The sequence below is a fragment of the Scomber japonicus genome, chromosome 11 (genome assembly GCF_027409825.1).
Source record: "Scomber japonicus isolate fScoJap1 chromosome 11, fScoJap1.pri, whole genome shotgun sequence".
Lineage (NCBI taxonomy): Eukaryota > Metazoa > Chordata > Actinopteri > Scombriformes > Scombridae > Scomber > Scomber japonicus.
This window is the reverse complement of record NC_070588.1, coordinates 18976185-19001089: the sequence shown is the minus strand read 5'-3', so window position 1 is coordinate 19001089 and position 24905 is coordinate 18976185. Positions and strand designations below refer to the sequence as shown.

Genomic DNA, 24905 nt, shown 5'->3' with positions numbered 1-24905 from the left:
GTGAGGGTCTCATAAGAGCCAATTTAGAAATGTAGATACTGTGCACAAATCAGCCAAAGTTGTTAGGAAAACTGGTTAATCTGGCCCAGTTACTCTAAATGTACAAGATAACAGAGAGCAGCAGCAGTAGGCTACACCACACTTGATGTCCTATGCCTTTTCTTCACAATATTAGCACTTCTGATTGTGTATTTTTTCATCTTTACACAATAAAACATCTAATAGCAGTTTAAGCCTATAGGCTATGTGGAAAATTATATTTTGTTCATGAATCTAGTAATGTTGTAATGTCTCGTTTAAGGATAACAGGAGGATGAAAAAAGAAAAAATGTAACAAACAATGGCTCTATACTAGATTGCAGGATATCATTATTTTAAAAAAGAATATATTATTTGTTTCTATTAGGTCATTTTTTTCAAGCTTTTTTTTTTTTTTTGCTAACTGTATGATTCATATTTGAAAGTGTAATTACCTGTTGTGCCAAATATTTCACCCTTTTATTTTAACAGCAGGAGGAAGTTAATGACATGAAAATCACTGCCATGTCTCAGGCATACTCAAAGCCCCCCCCCCCAAATTCTGTTTTCACAGTTTCAGCTTGAAATCAGTTTGCCTTTTTCACTGATCATCTCCTTTGAAAGTAGCATGTGTCAGACCCTCAGCTGCATAGACTACATAGGCAGCGATTTAATGATGCCACAGGACGAAGCCTTGCAGTTACTACAGTAGCGCTCACTGTATGTATCACGTTGCCAAGGGAACCTATAGCCTATCAGTGATCAGAATCTAGTTTGTATTGATTTGCAGTGTGTCTGTAGTGTTCTCTGGACATTTGTCCTTCAATAAAATCACAGAAGATTAAACGTTCACTATATTATTGATCAGTCTGACGTTTACCTGCAGATGAAATGTGCTATAATTCCTTTAAACCACTACTGTATGTTAACACGTTGATGATGTTTTATGCTTGGTCCTGATAGAGTCCTGATTAGAAAATTGCGCAATCCTTTATTACCATAGATAATATCTGATCAATAAAAATCATTCCACTTTGATTTGCCTAAAGACTAAAGTGATTTCATAGGACAGTGTCAGAGCTTAAGTAATGTTTAAATTAGCTGCATCAAGTTTCAGAGTTCTACAATGTGCAGCTGTCACCAGAAACCCAGGAAAGATATATTATCAATTAGTAGTTCGTGCGCACGTTATACTTATTTCGTGGTCACGAATTAGTATTTCGTGCGCACATTATAGCTATATTGTGGCCACAATTAAAACATTTCTTTTGGCCATGTCACCAGAGGGGCTCCGTATTATTACAAGGAGGAAGTACTGAGTCATAGCCTGGGAGGTGGAGGAGGGGGGGCGGGGGGGGACCAGGGACTACTCAGCATGGTGACGCGCAGGGAACCTGCTGCTGTGAATCGGCTCTCTTCCTTCGTTCCGTACGGACTTGTGGCAAAGATATGAATCCCCCCTTACAATTCTTTATTCACTAACTGATCATCTACAGCAGATATGTCCGCTCAAGGATTGTTAAGCAGTGTTTTCTCCTGCTCGCTAAGCCCCAAAACTATTTCCAAGCGGAGACTGAGGCAAACCAGGAGCTTGGACTCGGCGCTGATGCGACATTATGAATCTGAGGAGGCATCGTATAAGGTCAGTGACCCGACGACTTCAAACAGGGCCACTTATAAATGATTGAAGCTGTTTTCGGACTTGATTGCCTGGAATGTCAGACAGCATCCATAAACTCGGTTTTACTTAAGATAACTGTATTTGGCGCGCTGCTTCCTCCAATATGAAATATAAGATCAGATCACTGATACTGATGGTGGCGTTAAATTAGTTTTATGATGAATGATTGGATGGAAGTAAGATTTTTCTTATTAACTGAGGGGGTCGTAATGGGAGTGTAAGTAATTTCTTTCTTTTTTCTTACTTGACTTCGGGATTACAGTTTCCAGTTTTGCCATTGTACACGTGAAGTTCCACTTGCAAGAGTAAAAAGTTAAGATTGAGCATAATTATTGTATCCAAATTCCTGACGTGGCTGGAATTGATTGGAAGACGTGGCTATGTTAATTGAACATTAAATAACATGTCACTTCCAGTAATATAATTACATTTTCCCAAAGGAGAATTAAAAAGAAGTAGTTTGTACAACTATTGCAACATCACTGAGTCTATGACTAATGGGACAGAAACATTCCCTAATGTGTGGATGTTTTGTATAGTTGTGTAAGTGTTGTTGTGTCACTAGACACTTAAAATGATTCAACATGTTTCTTGCTATGACATGATGTCAGTTGAAACCTTTGCCTGTGCTGACCTGCTTGATGTATGTTGAAAGAGTTGTGTAGTATTTCAGGTTATCATCACTCTCTCCCCTGAAATGTCCTTTAATGTAATTGTACTGTATCAACCACCACCTGAAAAGGATGTGTTCTTGGACGTGTTTCTCTAATGTTCTCAAAAAATGTAATGGCAAAGAGCTTGGGCTATTTCAATCTCAACTGGTTTGACAGAATGCGTAGAAGAGAGATGTTAAAGACATGGCCGACACGTTTCAGCTGACTCCGGGGGTTGAGAATCCCACGAAAAACCGAACAAAATCTTTAAAAACCTTTTTGGATTTCATTTCCACAAATAAAGTTGACTGCATATCAAAAACTTACAACCTTATCACAGGCATATCAGAGCGTAATCTCACTTTAGTTGACATTTGTCAAGGGTGCAGTATAGATATGTAAATAAAATGGAAGAGAAGAAATGTATGTAACTTATTCCAAAGAAAATTAAATCAGGTAAACTAAATAGTAAATAATGTGAATAATCAATGATAATGATGATATAATTCAAACATGTCTACATTTACTGAAGGGGTGCTTAAGAAGCATAACAGCAGACAGACTCTGCCTTGGTTTAATGACACTTTGGCACTTATGAAGAAAATAGTTACAGCCCATTAAAATATCTCTAAAATCATCATTTTACACATAGAGACCTTAGAAATAAAGTTACAAGTTACAAGGCATCTTAGAAAGGTCAAAGCTAATTTCTTTCTTGAGATAATGAGCCCGGCAAAAGGGAACACAACATTGTTATGGGAAAGTATTGATCAAACGAGTGTCCCAGAGCGGGCCTACAGATCTTAGGTTAAATGGGATTATAACAAGATGACACTTTAGCTGTTGTAAACAGTCTTAATGATTATTTATTAACTCTGTGTGAGAACTGGCAATTCTACAGAAAGCTTTCCACAGTCCTAACTAATGCAGCGACTACACAAGGCAAAGCTAAATAGCCTTTCAACATTATCTAATTCAAGAGCAAAAGACACTTAAGGACTTGATACTGTTTTTCTTAAAAAAATAAAAAAGGTTGGGTGAAAGACCACCATTACTGTATATATCCTCATACAAATAAGGTGACACACAGGAAGTAAGCAACTACAGGCCAGGTAACTAAGTCGGTGTACTGCCCACCATTTCAAAAGTTGTTAAAAGGCTGTTACTGAACAGATCGTAGTTCATCTAAATAAAGAACATCTACTCCATCTCAGGCAATTTAGGTTTAGCACAAACCATTCTACTGCACCCGAATGCTGCTACTTCCTTGAAGTCATTAAGAGTCGCCTGGGTGAAGGAGGGGTGGTGGATAGCTGTGTTTCTTGACCCGCACAAGGCTTTTGATGCAGTCAGTTACTCAGTACTCTAACTCTAACCCTAACCCTCTCTAAGTTGTCTAAATTCACACTTTCTGTGAATGAGCTGATTTAGATTCTTTATTACCTACTTGACTGCTCTTATTGCATCCAGATAAAAGATCAAACATCATCTCTAAGAGCCTGCGTTATGTGAGTGCCATTGTTGTTCAGTGCACACAGGAAAGACACGCAAGTTGTTGCCAAACTGTCATTAAAAGTGTCAATTACCCATGTCTCTATATATTGAAAAAACAGTGACCATGCATTTTATAAATAAAAAACAAAGGGTTTTCCCAAATATTTATGCAAGAAAAAGATTTTAAAAGAGTTTAAATGCTTAGGTGTTACTCTAGATTCCACTCTTATATTTAAAAGTCATATTAAAACAACATAGCTAAGTTTAGATAAATTAGGAATGAAGCCTCTAAGACACATTTGAATGCAATATTCCTTTTTTCATTTTCAATCTTGCCTACCCTGTTTGTCTCAGGCAAACCAGACAGTCTTAAAACTGATTAGTTCATGTCATAAACAATATCTGAAAGTCCTGGACAGGATATCACGACACTATCATCATTATGATATACTTGTTAAATATAAAATGTTAAGCTTTGACAACTCAGTTTTTTATTCAGATGTCCGATTAGTGTGCAAGATCATCCATAATGGTGCTCCTCCACAAATGAAGACCTTTGTTCAGCTCTGCTCTGTGCAAGTGAACAGAGCTTCAAGGTCTGCTTCAAGGGGAGAATGTAGCTTCCCTAAATGAGGCTCTGCCTTTGCACAATCTGCTTTTCTTTGGAATAAGCTCCCTATCAATCTGAAAACCAGCACAGATTTCCATTTTTTTCTCCTGTGAAGTTAAAAAATGGATGTTATGTTACCAGCAAAATTGACATTTTTGACAACATGTTTTTATAATTTTGGATGTACAGTATGTAATATTTAATATTTGTATTCTGTTTTGTATGTATTCCTATGAAAAGGTTGTTGGTCCATTAGTAGAGGAGATGATAGGTTTTGCTCTGTGTTTCATTGTTTCCGTTCACCTGCTCAGGGGCTACAGATGGAAATGGAAATTTGGTACAATCTCTTCTCTTTGTTTGAGATTAATGTATTTTTCATGGCCCCTGATATTATAAACTGAACTGAAAACTGTCACATCTGGCAACTATTTAGTTGGATGTAGCTCAAGGGGATAGTTTTCTCACTTCACAAATATTAATGTTATAAGGTCTGAAAAGGGGGAACTACTTTTGATAGGTGTGCATTACTAAACCCCTGACAATAGTTCAGACATGGTAAACAGTTATGATAAAATGAGTCCTTCAAATATGTATGTGAATCAATGTGTAGTTCTTAGAAGAAGATCATTACTCTTCAATGACTGCTAATGAGCTCCAAAACTTTTCCATAAGTCATAACATGATGTAAAATTTTACTTTTTTTTTGCAAAAAGTAAATACACTCTTGACTTGGCAACACATTTAATTTGATTGTTTATGTTATATTTCTTTATTAAGTAGAATTGGAGATAAATGTTTTCCCTCACCATGTAAAGCAGCCGTAACAGTGGAGTAAATGCACAGTTAAAACCATTGGCATGTATGTTACTGAATAAACTCTATGTAGAAATTAGTAGTATAATCACCTTATTAGTTCATATTAGGGCCTATTTCTATCAAGTGAAAAAAGACAGCTGTTCATGATGTTTGTCTTCATGAGGAGAAGTCCTCCTATATCATTATGAATTAAACACATACTACTTAAAATCCAACAATGTCCATTTGTGTCTCTGCTTGATCTATTTTAACTTTATATTATTTAGAAGTGTTACATGTCTATAATTGTAGACAATCCGTACTGCCATGCTTAACTTGGTCCTCATGGCAACACTGTTTATTTAGTACAATGGAAATGACTTAGTGACATGGCATTATAATAGGCTTGTAATGAATACTAGGTATCTGGTCTCTTTTAGAGTCATCAATAAGAACCCAGATCCTGTAGCTTGTAGAAATATAATCACCGTAAATCAGAATGAAACTGATTAATACTGGAGACAACACTGTGTCAGAGAGGATATTTAATGTGATTAATGACTTTGGGAAGTGCTTGTTCGCTGCCTACACCATTATGCTCAGAGAGCTGTGCTACATCCTCGTTTTTTGTCAAGGGTTGTAGAGTGGGAAAATATTAACCTCACTCTAGACAACAGCCGCCGACATATTGCAGAAATGTGTTCTATTAATCACTAACTATTTTTCCTGCTACAAAGACAAGACCTTTTTGGGTATTTGTAGACAGTATAGCTGTACTTTTCAACAAGCCCTCCTAATTTAATGACCAAATATGTCATTTGACCATGGACCCCAGAACAACATGGGTGTTTTCTACTCTGGCGGCCCTATTGCAGGTAATCGGCAAGACAATTTATGTGCCCTCTATAACTGTTACAAATGACTGACAGATAACTATGTTTTATAATGTGTCAAAGTTAGGGTTAAGGTCTGGTTAGGTGTAGGCACCATCGGTTAGATGGAAAGATCATGGTTTCGGTTAAGATGATGACTTTGTGTTAATTACTACTTCCTTAGAGTTAGATGACCTTTGTCATCAGCAATAACTATAAATATACAATAACTATATATATACAGTAATAACTATGTCAGGTAAGGTTAGGGGACGATCACAGTTCCATTAAAAAAAAAAAAAAAACTGTCCTAACTTGCTGGTGGGTATGTGACACTGTGGTTGGAAACAGGAAATGATGGTCTCCTCTTGCAAAGTCCACTGTTTGTAAGTTTGGGCTAGTATAGTTTAGTTTTAAACCATCCACCCAACCCAAACTTGTCAATGTATCATAATTATTAGGTCATAATTTCTATGGTTGCTAGATGGCATGTGTCACTCAAACGTAGGTACAGTCATTTTTGGGGCGACTAACATTACAATTACAAGTACAGTTGTTGTTCTTGGGAAGACAGTCTCATACTTTTACAGTTTCATACCACTGAGTCAAAGTCAGCCGGTTGACTTGAGGTCTAAGTTATAAGACCCTTCCTGGAAACTCACATGACCACGCTGTCAGCTTATACTGACAGTAAGTAAGAACCTTACTGTAAACAAAACTCACTTCAGTCAGTAATGAAAGTCACATTGTCTGAGTGTGCTAATATCCAACCACTGTATCATTCAGGGACAGAGGTATCTAAGAAACAGTTGCAATAACTTGGTGAAGCCAGGTTGACACAGTGTCCTCCCCTCCACTCAATAACAGCCCTAGCTCAACAAGACTCACCTTTTATGAGATATGCTGTAACTCAGGTTGTCCAGACCTCTTGTAAAAATACAAAATACTGTGTTCACTTTCCTGAATGCCATCCCGTGTATATATTTAGTGTGCCAAGAAACCAATAAATTACACAGCGAAACGTAGGTTTAGTGTAGGACATACCAAGCCTCAAGGTGTGCTTATTGCAAGTATATAATCAATGGAAATCATCATTGCAAAGTATATGGTTTGAAGTCCAGCCTATTTTATGCTCTATTATATCTTATGTACATGTGTATCTTTTATATTATCACCAAGTTATTTGTTGCATGATTCTTGACTACAAATAGATCCTTGTACCTTGTTTAAAAACGGCTGTCAGTGTGGTAATTCTGATATATGTTATACATGACCTTGCATTTTCCATAGATTGAATATCACTGTGCTGTATAAGGGGTATACTCACTCAGGGTCGCAATAGTGAGATGGAAAGCAGGGACATCTGGTTTACATGAAGAAAGCCTCAACTCTTATTCTCTCACTGCAGAACCTGATCCTTGGCTACAGTCCCTCAGGCACATATTTCTTCCCACAGGAGACTGTCCGTTTGCATGGCATGGGACTTAACCTGCTGGCTTATGAGTGCAGCACCATAGCATCCAGTTTGTGTCTGAGAAAGTGGAACAATACACAGTGAGTTAGATGTAAACATAGCTGTAAAATCATTGTTTCACATAAATTCATTAAAACTTCACCTTCATGTAACCTTATGACATTATGATCTGCTTTGTGTAAGTCAAAGGGCATTCCCAGCCTTAATAGCTAGAAACCTACACTGACTAACCACCTTCACATCTCTCTGTGGTAATACAGTATATGAGTCTAGTCAGAAAGTGCCATAACACGAACATTTCAAGCTAGTTAACCTGATAGAAAAAAGGCATATGAATAATCTTTCAGTTATTGTATAGACAGTCGATGTATTACACTCAGCAGTGCAATCTACCAGCAAAAAAGATCAACATTTTCACTGGTGCACATTGTTTTTAGTCCCAAAATCCAGTGAACACTTTGAATTGTGGGAGATGAAACATCAAGCATTCAAGGTTTTATGGGATGATCCCCTGTGTACATCTGTCCAGTGTATTACAAAACTGTGTAACTCAAGTCTGTACCTCAGATGTACACTTATTTTTCAATGTTTTATACACCAGTGAATATCATGACTGTCCAACTGTAAGTCAGTTACTTTTTAATAAGACTATAGTGGATCATTTTTCTGATCCACATAAGTACCTGGCATTGCAGTCATGTTTCATGTTTATATAAGCTCATTTTGCATTTAATTTTTGGACTAGCCTCTGGTTACAAAGACCTTGTGAGATTGGAAAATAGTGTATTTTGGTATAAAAGCCTTTTTTCAATATCAAATCTAATGTCTGTTATTTAATGTATTTTAAAACCCGTTTGAATAGTGTAACTATTAAGTATTGTCTGTGGATCATGATTTTGAAAGGAGTTCATCCTCAGGCAGTGTGTGATTTGGTCATCATTAATTTGATACAATGCACAGTCCTTAGATGATGTATCTTTGTAACTCACTATAAATAGTCAGATCAGATACTATGAAAAAATAAAATATATCTTTCTCTTTGGAAGCTTGTAAACTGCAAGAAGTGATAAAGCCTTTAGAGGGAGCCATTCATCATTCTTGTATTTTAACATAAGGACCAAATGAGATTCATTAATCACTGACATTAAGGGTTGCTAGTAGTAGTATGAAAAGACATGCCCTCCTCTTGTATGAAATATAAGGATTCAATTGAACGATTTGTAAATTGTACAAAGTTATCCTGTTACCATTGCTGTTATTCATACAAGCACTGCAGTTTTAACATCGTTCACAATGTTAAGCTTCATTATTAGGCTTCATTGTGTGTTAAGCAGCACTTTTGGCGAAAATTTTCAAATGCAATTTTAATCTTACTCTCTTCCCCATTCTGACAGGTTAGATGTGTATGTTCTTGATGGTATTACATGTCCAGATGGTATGATTGTGGTGTTTTTTTCTACCTGTACTCGTTTCTATAAGTATCCCTATCCCTTACAGGAGATTGTTTCTTTGTTGATTCTTTGTTTATCCCAAATCCTTAATTTAAAATAGTTTGAGAATGTACAGTCTAATGTCATATTAAATTTCATAAATGTCATAGCACACATTGGAGTGCCTGATGATTCATTGGGTGTATTTATGGAATAATTGAATGATGCAGACAGGGAAACATTTGAGAGTACTGTGCCGTCAGATTGTTGGGAAGGAATGCCATTTGCATTCCACTGAGCTCCATGATGGAGAAACGGCCTGGAGGAGAAACAGCTTGCAGGGAACTAAAAGAAAATGTTCATGTAGATCTTGCTTAAGGAAAGTGACTTTGTTAAATGCAATAACATTTCAATTATATTTCAGGTTCTTTTCAAACTATTTTAGATTTGGAAAGTAATACTGCTTTAATTATCAATTAATCGGTCCGTTTTTACTCCTAAATAATTAAGTTGGAATAATTAGAAAGCATTATTTTATTTATTTTTCTAATAATAAAAAACTACAAGAAGTACAACACACTAATGTTATTTTTGACTGCAAGAAGAGATGACTAAATATGATTTCAGTGGGACCTACTATATATCTGGGTATCTACTATATACTGTATATGAACACCATGTTAATGTATCCATGTGGCATGCCATGTAGAACAAATGGACTGGATTAATCCTTTTCACTGGGAGCAGGACACAAAGGACACAGGGAGACACTTTGACTTGCAACAGAAAACACAAACATACCACTCAACATGCTTGGTCCTGGGTAATCATCAGCTCTCTGTATTTATCTTTAAAACCAACACTGGTATATTGCCATTTGATTATGTGAAATCATGTCTCATTCAGCCATTGATAACAGGTATTACTACAGAGCTCTCAAAGTAAATGAGGATTCCCTACCTCAACATTACCCTCAAAATGCTTCATTTCTGTCTGACATGCTACTTCCTGTTTATCATTTCTCTGCATAGTACAAACAAAAAACCTCATCCCAACACTCCAGGTACTCCAGAGGTGGAAAGTCACCAAGTATTTACACTCAAGTACTGTACCTTTAAGTACAATTTGAGAGGGGAATATTGTACTTTTTACATGAATGGATTTATGTCAATTGCAGATAAGATTTTATTTGCAAAACATTTGGTTTAATATGATGTATATAATAGAATAAGGCTCCTAACAACCTAACAACACACATCATTGTACATCAAGTATAATCGACTTCTTTCACCTATCATAGCAGGAAAAGCACAGGTGTTACTAATACCATTAACGATGGCTCGATCATATTCAAGTGTTCCAGTAAACCATGGCCGGGTGACAGTGAGCAGGCATTCACAATACCAGGACGCTGGAACCAAAGCAGCTAAATTGAATTCAGCCATGATTAATTGTGTTATTTACACCTGTGCTTTTCCTACTGTGACAAGTCAAAATCCTATTAGCACTTCTGAGTTTGGAGACCTTGTGTAATACCCTCCATAACCCCTGTCCAATTTCATCCTGAGCAGAACTCTAAATTGTTGCGAAAAGAAAATAGATAGGCCTATCTATTTTTTTGTGTGTCAAATACTAGATTTAATAAGGATAATATTAATACTTAAAATAAAATAAAAAATCTAATAAAGATATTTCAATTTTAAAGAACTAAAGAATTGTGACCATGGTCATTAGAGCAAGACGTTTGACCTCTGAAAGAAACATTTCTTTGACAGCTCTTTTAAATTACTTTTTTTTAAGTTACTTGCTCTCAATGTGTTCTCACAACAGTCACTAGATACCTAACCAGAGCTATATTAACAAGCTAGTTAGTAGCTCCAATTTAAATACGTCTCAGTGTACATTGTACATCAATGTACAGGTCTATGTAGGCTACATAAACTACATTCATTAAAACGTATAATAACTATTTTTACAACGTCAGGTCAGATTAGCATTAACTGTCCTGCCCCACAGCTCATGGTGTCATGACCTACAGTCTATGGTCATGACCTGGCTCAAGTCGTTGCCCTGCCTACACGCCCTGCTAAAGCTTAAACAACATTGTTTATTATATTATTATATGCAAATTAGACCAAATCAGGCACGAAATGACCTAAATATTTACAACATAAGGCGTGGAAGTGGTGTATGTGATGCATGGATGGTTGAAAAGTGCGTGAAGAACTAAATCAACATGAAAAGGGGAGAGGAGAAAAACTGCAGCAGCGTGGAGGCAAGAAGACAGTGAGCTCTGACCATAGGCTCTGACCCAGCCTGGACTACGACACACCTGCAGAGAGCAGCCAGACAGGTGCCTCTCACACGGCCGTCACATAATGCTATAATGCGCTCCTCCTCATACACCAGTGCGAGACAAAGGAATATCTAAATGACTGAACACTACCTACTTACAGGTGAATTGCTTATCTGCTGCCGCTGTTGAAAGCACTGACCCCACCTCCTGCCCCCTCCTGCACCCTCCCCCGATCCATTTATGAGCGGTAACGTTATTCACACAGCGTGATGAAAATCTGTTCCTGAACTCGTTAGGAGAGCTGGTCTCAGGCTATAGCTGCAAGCATGTGGACTTATTTGACTTGTTTCGCATTCCGTCTGCAATTAAATGGCTTCGGGTAACTTGGCAATAATACCGCTCTACAAGTTTGAGGGGTGACTTTTTTGGCTGCTGCGACTGTGGTAATGTAATGGGTGATCCCCATCTGCAGCGGAGCATCTCCTACCATGTGAGTAGCTGCTGCTGCCTTTCGCACTGTATTTGTTGGCTTTCTGAGAATTTTCCAGCATCCCAAATATTTCACAAAGGAGGAGGAAAAAGTTCAAAGACGCTAGCCAGATTTTATAAAGAGTTTATCTATCCTAAAAGGTACGGACACGTGTAACCCTGTCAAGTGTCCATATGTCAACACTTTAGTAGCTCAAGGCAATTATTGGTCTTGATGTTTTGTTAATAGTAGATGTTCAAATTATTGTATGAGATTATCTTGAAAGTAAAATAACAGATGTACACCTTTGCACTGCATTATCTAGAACATACTTATTTATAAGAATAACAGGATGTGAGTCATTCAATGGCTTCTAAGTCAAAGGGCACTTCAGTGTTATTTATTTTGTCTGCATGATTACACACATACACCTTTTTACATGGGTGTTTCAAAAAAAGCGTGACAAATGAACATTTTGCAATCTGCAGTGTTAACTGATTGATTGAATGTTTTATTAACGTGTCTTGCACCAGAGGTGCCCAGCCCAAATGGGCTTACAAGACACTGAAACAAAAGAAGAAAAGAACACATACAGTAATAACAAATGAAAACCATTGTATATATACCAACTGTATAAAGAAATGTTGACAAAAGTAAAGGGCCACTTGTGGGAAGCTCTTCCTAAGTTCCTATAATGCCCCATTGAATGGCTTCCTGAGCTCTGGGAAATATTCATCACCTCACTGGATCGAGTTCAAGTGTGGTTGATTAGTGTTATCTCAGTTTTCAATCTTGCTATAGTTTATGAACTACCTTCCTTGTAGGTTTCCTCTCATTGTGTTCCAAGGAGCGCTAATAAAAGCTCTGTATTTCAACAAAGGGTTGAATCAAGCTTAGGTAGGTACTGTGCAACTCAAGAGAAGTGTACCAGTGAATATTCACTGTAACAAGAGTGTGAATCATCAGTTGAGCGTTGCGTTGTGCTTTATTGCTGTTTTTGCTGTAACAGTTTAGAAATGAATGGACAGAAATAAGTGAAAAGACAAATAAAAATTGAGAATAACAGTAAAGGTCACTTTTTTATTAGCTTCAAATTCAGTTGTCCAGAGACTTGTCCTATGAAGTTAGATGGCTCATGATTTTCTGGAGAGGTAGACAAGACGCATCAGGTTGTTTTTTTTTTTAATTAATAAACTGGTGCCATCAGTTCCCCCTCATACAAGGTCAGCTTAGTGTTTCTTTTCACCCCAAAAGTGATTAGAAGGTGATGCCACAGCTGTGAACGGCTGTTTGATTGAGACTTCCTTGCATTGTGACAACATTTAGAAGAATTATAAAAAGGTAAAAGCCTACGGTGGCCGAGACCCGCCATAGCTGCAAATAAAAGTAACGCTGCAAACGAAAAGAAACGCTGCTGCATATAAAAGAAACGCTGCAAATAAAAAGACACACCGCAGCAAACAAAAAAAAAACGCTGCAAATAAAAGAAACACCGCAGCAAACAAAAACAAAAAACACCGCAGCATATAATTAAAAAAAACGATGCAAATAAAAAAAGCCACAACAGAAGTGGATTACCGGGGACTGTTTTTGCCGAAACACCGGAAGAAGAAACAACAACAACAGGACTACGAATTGGAAAACGAACTAGAAAGTAAGTGAAAATGGTAGTGTTTAATGTCGCTACATGTACTTTTTAATGTGTTATTTGGTCAGGCGATGTAGCCCCAGGTTTGAAGTTGAACTGGAGAATGCCGGTGTATTGTTAGCTTCGGCTAACACGGGGAGACCACTAACGAGAGTGGAAACAACTGACGGCGACATAGTTCCGGGCCGGCAGCTTATTACTGTCGTTGTTCCGCCTACGGGACGGGTCGGAGGTTGGGAGGTAGCCACAAGTCCTTCTGAATGTTTTAAACACCAACCCTTAAACATATATATTCATGCCATACATTGTTAGAAAGCATAGGTTGCCCTGATTCATTCAAGACCACTCACGAATTATATTGGTTGCTCACAGCCGTAATAGTATTAGCGATTGGCTCGGCTAGCCACTCAGCTAAAGTAAAAACAGCTATAATCTCTACATACCTTCAAAGTCTTCCCTTTATCCACACCGATCATCTTATGACTCAGGACTTTCTGTACAGCTCGCCAAGTATCCGTTCTTGTGAAATATGAAATCCGTTTCCATAACATCGAAATACTTTCCTCAATATGTCCATGTATTTAGTCCAACACGTAACATAATAACACAAATAACAAACCATATACGGTCCCTTTTACGTCTTTTCCTGACCTACACGTACAAGCAACAACAACACAAGCAACATCGCCTGACCAAATAACACATTAAAAAGTACATGTAGCGACTCTTTCTAGTTAGTTTTCCAATTCGTAGTCCTGTTGTTGTTGTTGTTTCTTCTTCCGGTGTTTCGGCAAAAACAGTCCCCGGTAATCCACTTCCGTTGTGGCTTTTTTTTATTTGCATCGTTTTTTTTTTTATTATATGCTGCGGTGTTTTTTTGTTTTTTTTTTTGTTTGCTGCGGTGTTTCTTTTATTTGCAGCGGCGTTTGTATTTATTTGCAGCGTTTTTTTTGTTTGCTGCGGTGTGTCTTTATTTGCAGCGTTTCTTTTATTTGCAGTAGCGTTTCTTTTTATTTGCAGCAGCGTTTCTTTTTGTTTGCAGCGTTACTTTTATTTGCAGCTATGGCGGGTCTCGGCCACCGTACTACGCCCTCTATTCATCACTTCACATACAAACCCTATACACTAATCAAAATATTATATATAAGTATTAAGTTATGGGTTTTTTTTTTTTACTGTTTCTGCTAGAAAAACAAATCTGTGCTTGGTTATAATACATGGTTGAATTTATTAGTCGTGTCAAATAATTATTAATTATGTAATATTTTAGTGATCTCTGAATGGAATTTGTGTTAAGTCAAAAATACTGACAGTGTTGCAAAACCATCATGTCGTGTCATATTTCAGAAAAGTAGTATTGACTAATAGATAACAATCATGCCCTCAAATGTCATGCCTGGACATGATACAATTTTTGTAGACATGATACAATTATTATTATGGTAGAGCTAAAGTGGAATTAAAATAATTGTAATTCCATGAAGAACGTAATTAACTATGTTTTGAGGGCATCACTTTCCTGACGTAGAGAAACTGTGGGAACTCAGCTCACCCTCTCATCAGATAGGGACAAAGTTTCCACTCCCATAGAGTCACACCAGAGGAATGTCTGAACAAAACGAGTAGATAACAGCAAACACAACTCACTCACTGCATTTGATGCTTTGTCATACAAAGAGCACTTAGATGTGGCGCTTTCATAAGCTTTCATGTCCTGATCATCTGTTGCCATGCTTCAATGATGCAACTGAGGCAAAAAACACTCAGAGCTTAGTGCAGCCAACTTCAATCAGTTGATAATTCGGGTTACTCACTGATAACTGGCACATTATCATAAATATGTAGAAATCATGTAGCAATCTGCCAAAAGCCATAGTATGCTTTTGGCTAGACTGCAACTGCGGGGCCAGCCCTATAAATGCAAATGTCTGTGACTGAGTGAGTGAGTGAGTGTCTGAGTGATGAAGTTACACCACCAAAGGCAGCTGAAGATTGGATTCGGCCAAGTATCCCAGAATGCATTTCATACCTACTGACAGCAATGGCGGAAATTTTTAACCAGGCTAAAAGTTGTCTTACTTTTCACTGTAGGACTGTTAATATGTCACTTTATCAAGTTTAAATATTTTGTCAGGTGAGAGAGTAAACATTTAGGTTCCCAAAATGTGGTCAGTTTATCTAAATAACACCTGGTTTGAAGTTTGGTCATTTTCGGAGATGTTTCAGAGACACAGGCCAAGTGAGATGGCTGGTCATCAAGCTTCATGTTTTTACTGGACAGAACAGCAGCGTTGTCTCTGTGGCTCTATATGCAAGGATAGCACTGCATTTCAATCCATATATGTATTATTCTGTTTTATTTTATTAAGCAACATAACAGTTTAGATTTTTACTTTAACTACATTACATACTGAACAACATCATTTACTACATCTCTCTTTTGTGAGAGGAAAAAAAGTGTTAGTGGATCTATGAATTGAGATTATTTTGTCACAGTACTTATGTAATTGTAATTTTAATGTGTGTAAAGCTGAGCTGCTGTTGTCAGTACACTGCTGTTCCAATTGCAGAATGATCGTAATGTGTCCTCCACTCCTTGGAAGTTCGTACTCCTGAGTCGAACTTGCCAAGAGTGAGCTTGGTGTATTTGTAGCACAAAAAGCCAAAGTCAAATTGGCTTCAGTCAAAGCCCAACGCACTTCTTCTAAAGTTTCATACACAGTCCAGCCATATACTAGGTTTTCACCTAGTCATGTTTAAGGTGGTTAAAGAACACTGAAAAAACAGGTCTTCAGCTAGTTATTTGTATTTATAGAGTATACGTGGATATTAGTAGTCAATCATACAGAATATCTTCTCTATTATAAGAATCTGTTGGTGAGCTACATTATACTAGCAATGTAATGATTACTTTTGCCGCCTGTTTTCTACCAACAAATAATCATTTAGTCATTATCTTGCTCATTCATTATGCCTGCCTCTGATTACATTTTCTTTTGCTACACTAAAACAGTAAACATATGGGCAATAGAAACTCATTTGTCACATCCTGTTTCATGCTGTATTTTGCCATATACTATGTGTACAACAAAAACATTTCCTACTATAGCACAGTCCTAATTCTCATTAATGGGAGTGAGCCACTTTAGTGTAAGCTTTATCCTGATAATGAGTCACTAAGCCTCTTTGGAACATGGCTCATATGATTGGCTTGACTGTACTGGATCAAAGCACTGTAATCTCAAGCATGGAGATGCTCAAAGGTTGACGGTTTCAGATCAGATTATTTGACTGGTCATTAGAGCTAAACTACCAGAATCTGTTGTCTGTGGCAATGTTTACAAGTGAAGTATTTAGGAATTGAAAATAAATAAATAAATAAAATATGTATATATATTATTGATGGATTAACAAATCAGAGGAGTATGCACTCAAATTGTTTGCAATATCATGTTTCTTATTGAGTGGAGCTAGGATAGAATTAAGATGAGGTATTTAAGAGGTTATGGAAAGTGTGTTTGCATTATTTATAGGCATTTTCTTTGCTACTTGTCAAATAGGATAATCTACACTATCAGTTTTTTGCTGCTTCCTCTGGTAAAACAAATTGAAAAACAATTGTCCCAATTTGGTTTTGCTAATTACTTTAAATATCTCTCACTGAAGAACAGGAGCTGCCACAGAGTATTCATTATATCAACAACTCGTGATTCTTGCTTCTACAAACAGAAAAATAAATGTTAAATGAAATAAATACATTTTAATTAGTCTTAAACCGCGTCAATTCCAACACACTCTCACCAAGAGGTTACTTTTTAGATTTCTCCTTGGATAAGCATACATCAGCAACAACTGAAAACAGTCTCTGTAATGTAGCTGTCAGCTTTTGTCATGGGAAACATAGTATGATTAATGTTGCCATCATTTTCAGCTGGCAAGAGAAGCAAAGTTATGTGTCAGTGCGTGCCCATTGATGGTCTTTTCAATAGTGTGACTGGTCATGAACTTAGAAAGTGACAGCAATGATAGATGTATCTAATGTGTTGTGTGAATACTCATGTGTGTGTGTGTGTGTGTGTGTGTTTGTGTTTGTGTGTGTATCCTCAGGGTGACTTTACCTGGAACAGTGTGTCAGGACGTCGTGTTGGCCTGAAGCCCGTCCCACTGCAAAGCCTCTCAGAGTTGGAGAGGGTTCGTCTCCAGGACGTGGCCTTTAGGCGGCTACTTCGGGATCGTGACCTGGGCAGCCACATCACCATTCCTAAATGTATTAAAACACACACACACACACACACACACACTCACTCTAATTCTCTCTCATACATAAACACTTAGAGTCGCCTTATCCCTGACAAGAGCTTGCCACAGCACGCCCTTTGAAACAGATGCAGAGCAGCAAAAAGACAGGAAATGTTTCCCTCTCTTGTCTCTTTTGTTTTCTTTTACATACCGTTATTTTGCTTTGATGTAAAAGACTGTAGTGCTCTTAAAAATTTTGCTGCATGATTGATTTCATGCTGCAGGATTGTCTACTTTTACGGCAACATGCTTAATCTCCCCATTTATGAAGTTTATGTCCTGCTGTTTACACTCATGCTTATCTTTAAGGATATAGTTTATGGGGGATATGACCAAGGGAAAAAAATGTTTAAAACTTGTTTTTTGTATAGAGGTTATGAATTGATATTCACACTGCACATCTGTGTTTTGACACTTCATGCAGTTTGCATGCATTTGTCAGCTCTTGGAAATTGTGTACTTGTTTAGAAACCAAGACTTAGAATATCAAGTGGATCAAGCAAGAACAAGAGCATACTAACTAGGATTTTGTATTCAATTATGATTGCTCTTTCTTTTTTTCAGATGGCCACAAGCATAGGAAGTCACTCATGCGGAAGTTGGATTCATTATCCAAAGAAAAGAGTAAAGACAAAGGTAATGTGGGTTTGGATACACTGTAGCCACATATATCCCAATTTTTATTTATTAACAAGCTATTTAATATTTCATTGCTATTGTGTAGCATGATGTACTAGCAGTATAGGGGGAATTATAGTGCCCTAAATGAAAAAAAAAAAGCATTTAGATAAGACTTTCTAACACAGACTCTGTCTTTGCAATCCAGTGAGGATGAACGCAGTTCTCTTTTAGGTTTGTGGGGCCCTGTCAGGTTTTTATCCCCCCTCAGTTTCTAGCCTTGTCAGCCTCTGACACTTGAAAAGATACTCTGTGATCCTTTTGGATGAAGCTTTATAGATTCACTGAAGCAGACATTCTCAGCTGTGCATACCCACAGAGCACTGAGTGATCAGAATCTTTACAGTGCGGTAAAGAAGTCTCAGAGGGAGCTGAGAACTTCAACCACTGCGCTGCCCCGCCCATTGCAACAATTTGGCAGGAAAGTGATGTTCTCTGTTAGACAGGCAGTCAAGGGAAATAACAAAAACAATCTTAAATGGTGGCTCATTCATTACAGCCTATCCTGCGGCATGGCCAGCCCCCTCTTTCCTCTCTTCCCCTTTTGTTTACAAAGGCACTTTAGAAAGTATGTGCTCCTTGACTCTAAATATTGAGTGTGCACTGCAAAGCACTGTTTGTGGTTTCTCTCTTGTCATATTTATTCTCAGCAGTATTTATTAAAAAGTTCAAGAAAAGGATAAAATATATATATTATACTGGCATGACTGACACATCTGAAGGGTAATTCAACATCACACAGTTGACTTGGAGGCAAGGATATGAACTGAAAATCTCCCTGTGTTGTCCTCCCCCCACACACAGAGACTACGCCCCAGGCGTTTGGCATACCACTGTCACAGGTCATATCCAACGACCACACACACAAGCAGCGGCACGATAGCCCACGGGAGGAGCACAGTGACCCCACTGAATTGATGCTATCCTTCCTCCACCTCACCTCCAACTCCAAGAGGGCCAACAATGAGCAGCTGTCCAGCAGCAACTCTTCCCTGAGCTCGACTTCTGAGACCCCTAATGAAACACCTCTGTTCACTACACCAGTCACAGCCCCACGGACACGCAGGAGGGTAAGCTTTCCTGTCAATAACCCAAGGAAGGTGTCTAATAACACATGCACAATAGATTTCTGTGGGAGTGTGTGGATTTTCACTTGGTGGGTGAATGGTGCAACCAGTAAAATACTGCAGCACATTTTATCAAAACAAAATGATCAGTAGCTTATCCATTCAATGTGGTTGTCACCCATCTGCTTTAAAGGGCGGCGTGTCTGTGGATTGCATCACTGACCTTGATGAAAACCAGTCTTGGCTCTTGGAGGCCCTCCAGCTGTCTCTGCCAGCAGAGGCAGCTGGCAATAGGAAGAAGCACCACGACAAAAAGCTGAGCCTTAACCCTATTTACAGACAGGTGCCCAGGGTTGTGGATCTCTGCTGCCAGTACCTGGAAAAATATGGTATTTAAGAAGTAGATTAGCAATATACAGTATGTCTCTGGAAACTTGTGCACTCTAAATATTAATTATTGCTCTGTTGGAACTAAGAAAATACATCTTCATCTTTGCTCAGGCCTCCGGACAGTTGGAATTTTCCGTGTTGGTAGTTCAAAGAAGAGAGTACGACAGGTAATATTGCAGCTTGCTAGCTTTATAGCTTTGAAATGCAAATTTTTACCTCTGCACTTTAATGAATTGTACCAACTATAAAGCTAAACTTGCTGTATTAGTTACTATATTAATATTTCATCCAGCTGCGTGAGGAATTTGATCAAGGATGGGAGGTACATTTGGATGAGGAGCACAGTGTCCACGATGTAGCTGCTTTGCTAAAAGAATTCCTCAGAGACATGCCGGACCCACTGCTGACAAGAGAACTATACACAACCTTCATCAACACAATGTGTGAGGGGCACGCGCACAAACAAAACATAACACAAAGCCACCCTGCTTGTGGTTGTCTTCTAATTGATGAGCTTCCTATTTCTGCAGTGCTGGATCATTCAGAACAAGAGAGGGCCATCCAGCTCCTGATGTTTTTGCTTCCTCCCTGTAACTGCGACACGCTGCAACGCCTCCTCTGCTTGTTGTCCACTGTGGCTGCACATTCTGAGGACATCATGGACAAGGAGGGGCATGAGGTGAGGACACTTTAAAAGAATGCAGGCTCTATTTTCATAGCAGTGTAAAGATGGGTTTGAGTAGCATTTGTTATATGCACATGAAGTGGCCCAATACAAGGCAAAATTTGGTCTGTCATCATGCATTATGAATAAATGCAATGTCCAAAAAGCACAAACAAATATATTAAGGAAATGAGCAGCTATGGCAGGATAATGCTGACTAACAAGAGTAAACCCTTTTACAAGTTTAATTTAATTATGATAAATCCCTGAGCCTATTGGGAGGCAGCTGGACAGATAAGTGTTTTATCTGGAGCCTCTAATTTGAAGAAAATGGTGTGCCAATGAGCAGCATTGTTATGCATGATGATCCATTGTGGGTATCATGATTAAATGATGTACAACCAACATCACCCTGCTGCACAATAGCCACAAAAACATTGTGTTTCTGCATACATCTTATTGTTTGTCATAATATTATCATATTATATGTATTGTCAGAATTTGTTATTGTTTTTTAAACAACTGGAAGTGTAGGGAAATTGTGACACTGTGGGATGCAGTGTGTAAATATGGTTCATCTCAACATCTGCATTTTGCATATTTTTACAACATGAAGCCAGTCTGGACTCTCTTCTCCTTTTGGTGAATCATTTATGTCATGCCCCACTGTGATTAGAACAGCTGATTTACTGTAAGGTATGAGATGAGTAATGCAATTGACTGAGAAGATAATTATTTATCATCCCACTCTTTTTTTTAAATCCCGTTTTATCAATTTTTTTATGCATACAGCGTTTTACATGAACTCATTGGGATTGTGCACATGCTATAGTGTTATGTATTAGTCATCCTGATTCAGCTCTTAAAACGGAGCCCAAAGCTTTGCCTTTGTGTTGTAATCTTTTTTCGTGTTTTCTCTACTATTCATCATAATGGAGATGAATTGTTTGGCATGCACCAGTTTAGTTTTGGCCTCTGTGATAGATCATATGGATGCTAACAGTGAACAGGAGTTCTGCTGGTTTTCTTAGGACAAAAGAAGGCAGAGCCAGCCTTATTAATGATGACAGGGTTGTGTTAGGTGCACATTCCCAAAATGTCCTGCTCGCCAAAGAGGGTTTGTCTACAGCAAAGGTCTCACATTCGAAATACAATTACTCTATGCATGAGTTTTCAGTCCTTTGTTTAAGCAATCATATGGTTAAATTCATAGAAAGAAAGGAATCTAGAAAACAGATTGTGTTATAATAGGGGTCAAATAATAAGGATAATCCTAGATAATAATGCAAAACTGTATCCGCCATGTGACCGTCCCCAGTAAAAATGTCAGATTGTCCATCCATGTTGTATAAATTCTATCTTGCTTTGTTTAGATGACAGGAAACAAGATGACATCACTAAATTTAGCCACCATCTTTGGACCCAATCTCTTACACAAGCAAAAAAACTCTGACAAAGAGTTTGCCGTCCAGAGTTTTGCCCGTGCAGAGGAGAGCACAGCCATCATCAGCGTGGTCCAAAGGATGATCAGTACATATGATACACTGTTTATGGTAAGCTATCTTATTACAAACCAAATGCCAGTAAAAGACAGACTTATCTCAAGGTCTAAGTCAAATGTGTTTTTGTCAAATTCTATATAGAGTGGAGCCAATTAAACACAAGCTTTATAGGTTTTCAGAGGGAATAGGCTTTTACAGTCACTAATAAAACAAAGTAGAATCATAGGCTCAAAAATCCATGCAATACGTTTTTCACTCCTGAACCTCAGCAAATGCGTCATTCAGTACATGGCAAATGAGAAGCTTCACTAGAGAGGTTAATAAGTGTCATTCCAGCCTCTATTTTTTTAAAAAATAGATAATGACTGGGAGCTAGGGCAAGATCCCCATCTATATTATGTTTTCTGCTGCTCCCTAGAAAATTGAGTGGCAATGCATGGAATATTTGAAAATGATCTATTAAGGAAACGAATAGGCAAAAAAGCTCATCAGACATTTGCTTTGCATCATTAGTATTGCTTTTATAAAGTGCCAGTAGTTTATTTCTGTGTTTCATATAGTGCAAACAACATGCTCTCTTAGTTGCATGTATCATCACAGATACTGTGTAGCCACTGGAAATCTACTAATTATTTGTGTAAATGAGTAATTCACTGAATGTGGTAAACTTGTTTAACAGAGATGCTGATCAAGTGGTAATGCTATTTTGTGTGTGCAACACAGAGACACCAACTAACAGGAACAAGTGTTTATTTTATGTCCTTGTTCAGTATTTTTGGTGAGTGTGATTCATGATCACTGTCATCCCTTAAGATGAGCTTCAATGAAACTAAGTTCATGTTTTCCCAGGTTCCCACTGACCTGCAGAATGAGGTGCTGATGAGTTTGGTAGAAACTGATCCTGATGTTGTGGATCACTTACTGCGGAGGAGGGCCTCTCGGTGCTTGTGAGTTTCTACCTTTTGTCTCACTGAGTTTTTGCTGTTAAAACATCAGAATGATCAAAATAAGGCATACGTTATGTCTCATGATTACCCCCTAGTGAGATGTTTTGTCATTTTTATTTCCCATTTTTCTGCAGAGATTCAGACCTTCGCAGACCAGAAAAGTTCTCTCCGACTGAAAGGTGTTTATCCAATAATTCCATCAAAGCATCCAGTGGAGAGCTGTCTCCCTATGACAACAACTCCCCTGTTCTGTCAGATCGACAGCTGTCAACTGCTGACAGTAGTCCACTCTCAGATGGGATCACTAGACTTTCGAGGAAATTCAGATTCAGTGGCCACTCAAAAGAAGGATCTGGAAACACCTCTCCCATAATGTCCACATATAAAGGTAAACTAGTATTGTTTCAACATGTTGTTGACAATAATAATGTTAACATTTATTCTGAATAATTTACTCCTTGAAATGCTGCTAAGTAAACAATCATATTTATATATTTGTGTTAAAATTACATTCATTAAACTATTCAAAATTTTTTGTCATCCTCTTGATTCTTTCTGTTAGAGGGCTCAACTAATAACCTGTGGGACACTTGGGATGAACTGTTCAGCAAGGATTTTACAGGCCATCGCATCACTGGTAATAACATCCTCTTTGCATGTTGCTGCAGATAGTCTTGAGATATGTTTATTGATTATTTACAGGGGATAATGCAACATTTTAACATCAGTGAAAACTTTCTGTGGTTAGCTCAACAGCTAATTTGCAGCTGTGGTCTGACACAGATGAAAACTTGACAAACAAATAAAAAACATTCTATATGGGGAGAGAAAAAACTGGAACAAATGCATCACAACTCTTTGTCGTAACAAATGTAATAAATGCAGGGTGTTAATGAATGGTCTCTTTCTCAGGCTCCCTGGGAGACATGTCAGAATGTGAGTCGTATGGATCATCAGATGGGCTGAGCAGTCACCAGGGCAACAACAAGCAGCTTGTCAGACCGACACAAACCTCATTGGGTGTTTTGGAATGCAGGCCACACCTCCCGGTGACTCGCAGCAGCAGTGGCCCTCATGACCACCGAGGACAGACACAACCAGAATCATCATTACATCAAGGACTGAGCAGCCAATCAGCAGCCCTCAGCTCAGACAACTTAACACAAAGGACAGGACAACCAGATAGTTCATTCCTTAAGGTCAAAAGAGATAGTTTGTCCTTACTTCACTGCTCCAAACCTCTAAGGGAGACTCATATTTCTCATTCCACACCCTCCATCTTCACGTATCAGCATGTCCCCAAAACCCCACAACAGTCCCAGCAGAGCAACACCCATAAAACTAAAAATACTGCAGATGCCTCTGGAAAAGGAAAGGACTCCAGTATACCAAACTGGCAGACAGAGAGATGGCATATATGGCATATTCTGTCCAAAGACAATACAGAAGCCTTGCCAGAAACCTTGGTGTGATGCACCCTTGGCTCTGTGAGCTACAATGAAGATAACACTCATGAAAGAAGTCGTTTTCTCGTTATGCAGTATCATAAGTCGCTGAGATGCTAACTGTCTGTATTTTCAGTATTAAATGTATCCAACTGAAAAACGTTGTTCTGCTGATGGAACACCGACTGTTTTGCAGATGTGTTGTTATTGTTATTTGGCTATGTCATATAGTATATAGATATATACATGTTATGTTTGTAAATGTTATAAAAATAATAATTATTCATGAAAATTATTACAATTTATACAATTCTTGTATAAAGTTTTTTTTTTTTTTTTACATAATTCCTGTCGATTATTTTAGTGTTTTAGAGTTATTAAGACTCTTTACAACTCAACTTTAAAAAACATGTATTTACACTTGAATATGAGAATTAGACTTGAATGTTATTAATGCTTAATTTGAAGCCATG

The 24905-nt window shown here is 37.9% G+C and overlaps 1 protein-coding gene across 1 annotated transcript; it reads left to right on the top strand.

Moving 5' to 3' along the window:
* Positions 1–1519: 1519 nt before the first annotated feature.
* On the top strand, positions 1520–24459 carry LOC128367926 (rho GTPase-activating protein 6-like). The gene is made up of 14 exons (XM_053328615.1): positions 1520–1648; positions 17548–17707; positions 18304–18375; positions 19222–19487; positions 19678–19873; positions 19986–20041; positions 20167–20317; positions 20405–20553; positions 21912–22091; positions 22890–22981; positions 23122–23361; positions 23462–23486; positions 23552–23624; positions 23900–24459. Exons 1-14 carry the CDS (start codon positions 1520–1522, stop codon positions 24457–24459), a joined length of 2349 nt encoding a protein of 782 aa, XP_053184590.1.
* The last annotated feature ends 446 nt before the right edge of the window (positions 24460–24905 follow it).

What these genes read in the sequence shown, in the direction of transcription:
- LOC128367926 (XM_053328615.1), top strand. Translation starts at nt 1,520, where the DNA reads ATGTCCGCTCAAGGATTGTTAAGCAGTGTTTTCTCCTGCTCGCTAAGC. An exon ending in GACATTATGAATCTGAGGAG is followed by an intron (nt 1,649 to 17,547) that starts GCATCGTATAAG and finishes GTGTATCCTCAG; the next exon opens with GGTGACTTTACCTGGAACAG. An exon ending in TACAGGCCATCGCATCACTG is followed by an intron (nt 23,625 to 23,899) that starts GTAATAACATCC and finishes TCTCTTTCTCAG; the next exon opens with GCTCCCTGGGAGACATGTCA.